At 46.6% G+C, this 6,000-nt stretch overlaps 2 protein-coding genes across 2 annotated transcripts; both read left to right on the plus strand.

Moving 5' to 3' along the window:
- Nucleotides 1–1,035: 1,035 nt before the first annotated feature.
- On the plus strand, nucleotides 1,036–1,716 carry LOC141694408 (uncharacterized). The gene has a single exon (XM_074499216.1). The coding sequence runs from the start codon at nucleotides 1,036–1,038 to the stop codon at nucleotides 1,714–1,716; it is 681 nt and encodes a 226-aa protein (XP_074355317.1).
- Nucleotides 1,717–2,092: 376 nt separating this feature from the next.
- LOC141694424 (uncharacterized) lies at nucleotides 2,093–2,710 on the plus strand. Its single transcript, XM_074499217.1, has one exon. The coding sequence runs from the start codon at nucleotides 2,093–2,095 to the stop codon at nucleotides 2,708–2,710; it is 618 nt and encodes a 205-aa protein (XP_074355318.1).
- Nucleotides 2,711–6,000: the final 3,290 nt, after the last annotated feature.

Below are 6,000 nucleotides of genomic sequence, written 5' to 3' on the forward strand. Positions count from 1 at the left end.
AACTGATAAACGCAACGGCTGGCTACCGGGTACTTGGTTTTTTGGATGCTTTTTCTGGCTATCATCAAATTGCTATGAATGACAAGGATGTGCCCAAGATAGCGTACTAACTCCGAAGGGGACTTATGCTTACATTAAAATGCCCTTCGGACTAAAGAACGCTGGAACCACATTCTAGCGAATGGTGAATAAAGTATTTAAAGAGCAGATCAGTCGGAACATGGAAGCGTATGTGGATGACATAGTTATAAAGTCACTGTTCCAAGATCATGCCGAAGACTTGAAAGAGTGCTTCGAGATGCTTTGAAGAAACAACATGAGGATCAATCCGAACAAATGCACATTCGGAATGTCCAGTGGCAAATTCCTGGGCTATACGGTCAGCGCTCGGGGGATAGAGGCGAGCGCTGAGAAGATCGAAGCAGTCATTAACATGGGAGCCCCTAAATGCATCAGAGACATCCAAAAGCTGACCGCCCGACTCACCGCCCGATCAGCTGAGAAGGCACTCATTTTCTTCGCCGTACTTAAAGGGTCAAATTTTTTGAATGGGGCTCCGAAAGTCAGAAGGCATTCGAAGAAGTGAAAGAATACCTCACTAAGGTACCACTCTTGATGAGGCATGATCCGAAGGAAACTCTTCAACATTACCTGGCTGTGTCAGATAGAACGCTAGGGGCGGTTCTTGTGAAAATCACGAAGGTAATCAACACCCTGTGTTCTATGTGTCTCATATCCTGAAGGATGCAGAAACAAGATATCCCAACGCTGAAAAATTCGCATATGGGTTGGTCATGGCCTCCCGAAAATTGGGACCTTACTTCCAAAGCTGAACGATTCAAGTTGTCACTAGTCAACCCTTAAAGAAGATTTTGAAATGGCCTGAAGCCTCGGGAAGAGTGGTAGCCTGGTCCATCGAACTTGGGGAGTTTGATCTTAAATACGTCCCCAGAACGACGATTAAGGCCTAATTCTTGGCTGACTTTATGGTCGAATTCACATTTTCGGGGGCGCAGGATCTCAACCCCCCGGGAAATGGAAACTCTTTGTAGATGGATTGGTCGCTGGAAAAAGTGTGGAGCCAGCTTAATACTTTCCAGCCCCGAAGGGTTTGAGATATGCCAGGCTATAGGGTTCTGTTTTCCTCTAACGAACAATGAAGCAGAGTACGAAGCACTCCTCGCAGAAATGGAGTTGGCACGAAGCCTTGTGGCGAAGCACCTAAGGGCCTTTAGCGATTCTATGCTGGTAGTGAAGCACTTCTCAAGAGAATATGAGCAAAGGGACCCACGGATGAAGGATTACGCCATCAAGGTAAAAGATGCTTCTCTGTCATTTGAAACTTTTGAGCTAAGTCAAATTGGCAGGGAGAATAATAGACGGGCAGACGCCCTTTTCAGGCTAGCTTCGGCTGAGACACAGTGCCTAACTGGTTCTATCTACCTCACTGAAGCCAAGACGCCTTCGATCGAGAAGAAAGAATGTATGGAAATTCACCAAGGAGCTGATTGGATGACCCCACTAAGAAATTTTCTGGAGAAAGGTATCCTGCCTCCAGATCGAAGAGAAGCACTCAAGGTGAAATACAAAGCATCGAGCTACACCATCATTAATGGAAGAATATATCGCCTGTCTGTCAGCCAACCCCTCCTCAGATGCTTAAATACCGAGGAACAATACCAAGCCCTTGAAGTAGTACATGAAGGAATCTGCTGAGGGCATTTGGCTGGTCGGTCCCTCGCCTTCAAAATCCTTCGTAAAGAATACTTTTGCCCAACTCTGAAAGTCGACGCCATTGAATATGCCAAGAAGCGTGTACAATGTCAGTTGTTCGCCACTGTTCCGAAGCAACCCCATGAAGAAATGACTTCAGTTCTCAACCCTATTCCATTCGCCATGTGGGCTGTCGACATAGTTGGAATTCTCCCAAATAGCACAAAACAAGCAAAATACTGCATAATTTACATTGACTACATGACTAAGTGCGTCAAAGCCCGACTATTATCGACTATAACTGAAGAAACAGCAAAAAAATTCTTTCTAGAACAAATTATTCTCCGATTTAGAATTTCGAAGATTTGCATCTCTGATAATGAGACTCAATTTATTGGAAACAAGTTCCGAAGATTTCTGCACCACTTCGGGATCGAACAAAGAATCAGCTCAGTCGCACACCCGCAAGGGAATGGGGGCAATCGAAGCCGCAAATAAAATAATTTTTCAAGGGATAAAGAAGAGGCTGGGCGAAGCTAAAGGCAGGTGGTCGGAAGAACTCCCCTGGATCTTGTGGGCTTACCGAACGACCCCTGGGTCTTCAACAGGGGAAACTCCCTTCAGGATAGCCTACGGGACCGAAGCCCTAGTTCCAGTTGAAGTAGAATTGGAATCATACCGAACTGAGGTCTACAATGTGAAAACTAACAACTTCGGGCTAAAGGCGAACGTGGACTTGTTGGAAGAAGAAACAAAGGCTGCCCACCAAAGAAACATGAAATATTTGCTACAGGCAGCCCAACACTATGACTCCGGCATTAAGAAGAGGTCGTTCGGAATAGGAGATCTAGTCCTAAGGGAGCTGGCTTCTTCTATGCCAACAAAACAAGGGAAGTTTCAGCCGAATTGGGAAGGGCCGTACAAGGTGATTGAAGTCGTTCGCACAGGAACATACAAACTTGAAACGTTAGCAGGCGAAGCAATCAAAAACACATGACACGTTAGTCGTCTTTGAAAGTTCTATCAATAAGAAATTTCCTTTAGTCAATTTGTACTTTGAATTTTGTATAAAAAGTGTAAGGAGTTTAATAGTGAATAAGAATGCACTTTTCGTCACATTTCTTTTTATTAAATGCAAATTGAGTGGCCAAAGAAGTATTATCTAAGGTAGATCCCGAAGAAGATAAACCCTTCGGCCAACACCTTTGTTTTTCCAACAAGCGAAGGATGAATGGATAAAATTCTAGGGGCAATCCTACAAAAATCAAACATCCTTCCCTCTACCAATATTATTTAATTTGCAATGAACACGTGGCAAGGACGAATGAACAGTCTTTAGGGGTAATCCTGAGATAAGACCTTCTCATTCGTCCTTCCCTTATAGTTCATAGACGATATTAAAGAAGCCCAAAGGAAACCCTGTCTAGGGGCGATCCCAAAGAAGACAGGGCCCTTCGGCCACCATCATGCATATACTTGCTACATATACAAAACGATGACGGCCTGATCTAGGGGCGATCCCAAAGAAGACCAACACATCCTCTTTTTGGATTATTAACAACACGTTTTACAGGTACCAGTATTGACCGAATGAACGAAGTCATGCTGGTCCCTTCGTAGTGTCAACCACCCGAGGTTCCCTTCAGACTTGGACCTCGGCCTTTTAGAAGTAGCATGAAGTAGGCGAAAAGATAAAGCCCAAGATGCGATTAAAATTGTTAAAATTGCTAAGGAAAAAAGATAAAGCTGAAGATGCGATTAAAATTGTTAAAATTTCTAAGGCAAAAGTTAAAGTCGAAGATGCAATAAAATACAGAGATACAGTAAAAACAATGTTGACAAAAGATGAAAGATTCATTAAAATATAAAAGCCCGAAGGCTAATAAAATTATAAAAGCTCGAAAGCAGGAGTACCAAAAATAACAATTAAATATACAATTAGAAAATATGAACGAAGGAAGCAGCTGCAAGAGTTGGGTATGACCATGGAAACACCATCAGCAAACTTCGCAACAAGATCATCTTCAGTCATGTCAAGCACCTCAGGGCTGAAAGCTTAGGCCTGAGGGTCTTTATCCGAGAGCTCTTCATCTTCGCCGGAGGAGACGGGAGGGGCTTCGACTGTTGTACGGCCGATAGGATCCTCCAGGCTATTGTCTAGCAACTGCTTATAATCCCAGTTAAGGTCGTGAGCCTTCTCCAGGACATAATCAGCGTTGAACTGGAAGCAGCACTCCTACGTCAAGTCCCGCTGTTTCTTCATCTTCCGAAGCTCCTTACGGGACTTCTTCAATTGGATGTTTCGGTGGCCAATCCTCTTGTTCACCCTTTCAAGGTCCCCTTCCAGCCTCTCCTTGTCGGCCTTTAGCACCTTGGCCTGACCATCGAGCACCCCGTTCTGGGTATTCACCCTTTCGAGTTCCTGCTCGGCCACCGTGGCCCTCCTCTCCAACTCCTTTACCTCGACCATCCGAGTCTCCATATCCCTAACCTTGTCGTCCACGGCCGCAGCCCAAGGAGCAGCCTGCAAAAATACAATAGTCAAAAGTGTCAGACGAATAAGAGAAATATGCACAAGGATAGATGAATAAATATAACTTCACATATCAGGGATAGAAAGGACATAAGCTCGGTACAAGCTTCGGTCGCGAAGGCCGATGCGAAGGTTGGGAGATCAGCAGGAAGCTGGAGACAGTGGCATAGGTCCGAGGCCACCTCCTTCGTCGACTGCCTTGTCGGGTAGACGGTGTGGTCGGACGTCAGGACACCCCACCCAGGGAGATAAGATTGAACGGCCTCCTCTCGGCTTCGGGTCCTCTTGGAAGGGTTTTCTTCCCCAATGAACTCCGGCTCATCCCCTTCACCGCCTTCCGAAGCAAGCGAGACTTGGCGAAGCGGCGAGACCCTCTCAGCCTGGGGCCTCTCCTCCGTCTCCTCGGGGGTGTTCGGGACAACCCTCTTCTCAGCAGCCTTGTCCCTCACCGCCTCCTCCGCGGCCCTCCTTTCGGCCGCCCTGGCCTTCTTCCTCTCAATCAAAGCCTCCCTTGAAGACACTGAAAAACATGACAAAGTACAAGTCAGACCCAATATATGCAGAAGCAAGTAAATAAGGAAGACAGAATGAAGGTGTGGGTGTGCGAACAAAGGAAAGCAACTATGCAAATTAAAAGTAAAACTACAAGGAAATAGACGAAGGAGAAAGTTTGTTACCCCCACCCCACAAACTCAAGAGCCAGTCTCTGTCCCGAAATTCTTCGGGACCAAGCTTGCTCCCGCGGACATCAACCAGAGCCGCATAACTATCCTTCTCATCTTCCGTCAAATTCGGCATGAGGAGTAACGAAGCATTCACATCACGCTAGACAGACATCGCGGCCAGCTTCGGCCCACTCACGAAGTACCAGTGAGTATGGGTGGTCTTGTTGCTGGAGTTGGTGGCAGTCCAATCCGCTCGGCCAGCCCGATGAGCGATGGTGTAAAAACTCGGGCTCTTCGGATTCTTTAGGAAATCATAGTGATACCAGAATAGCCGAGTGTTGGGAGTAATTCCGGTGTGAAGACACCTATTCTGGAAGCAGTTGATGTGGATGAACCCGTTGGGGTCCATCTTAACTATGACAATCCCCATCTGGCTGAAGAGTTGCTTCAAAATCCTCAGCGTCGGCACTCTGAAGCTGCATTTGAACGCCACTTCCAAAACTCCAACTACACAGTCGCCATATCCCTTCGGCACTCCTGGAGTGTCATAAATCCGTTCATTCTCCTAGGCAGCATAAAGCCAGAAGAAGCCCCGGGGAACGAAGAAGTCAGAGTACATTTGACCTACCCGCTCGTTCGACAACTCCGATCGGTTGTTCGCCGCCGGGTAGTTCAACGCGGAACCGAAGAGATCTCGCCTCATCCTCTCTGGACGGATAGAAGATGTCCCAGCCAAACTATTTGACCTTGGGTCCCAAGTCTCTGCCGACGGTTCGCTCGGTCCATGTCCCTGAATTCGGAAATAGAGAGACATTAGTCCATATACTCGGATTAAACCAAAAAGAAAAGTAAAAAAGACAAAGGACCGAGTACATGTCCTAGAATGGAGCGAACAGAGAAAGAGCCTGGAGTCGGCTCCCGAAGGATGTTCCAACAGACAAGTTTCCCGAAGGAAGTTCTTGCCCCCAGAAACCCTTCGCCTGCCATCTTTAAACTCTAGATCAAACACCTACACCCTGGGTTGACTCCCGAAGGATGTTCTAATGCCAAGAACCCCCCGAAGAGAGTTCTTGACCGGAGAATACCTCG

The sequence above is a fragment of the Apium graveolens genome, chromosome 2 (genome assembly GCF_009905375.1).
Source record: "Apium graveolens cultivar Ventura chromosome 2, ASM990537v1, whole genome shotgun sequence".
In the NCBI taxonomy this organism is placed as follows: Eukaryota; Viridiplantae; Streptophyta; class Magnoliopsida; order Apiales; family Apiaceae; genus Apium; species Apium graveolens.

What these genes read in the sequence shown, in the direction of transcription:
- LOC141694408 (XM_074499216.1), top strand. Translation starts at nt 1,036, where the DNA reads ATGGAAACTCTTTGTAGATGGATTGGTCGCTGGAAAAAGTGTGGAGCC.
- LOC141694424 (XM_074499217.1), top strand. Translation starts at nt 2,093, where the DNA reads ATGAGACTCAATTTATTGGAAACAAGTTCCGAAGATTTCTGCACCACT.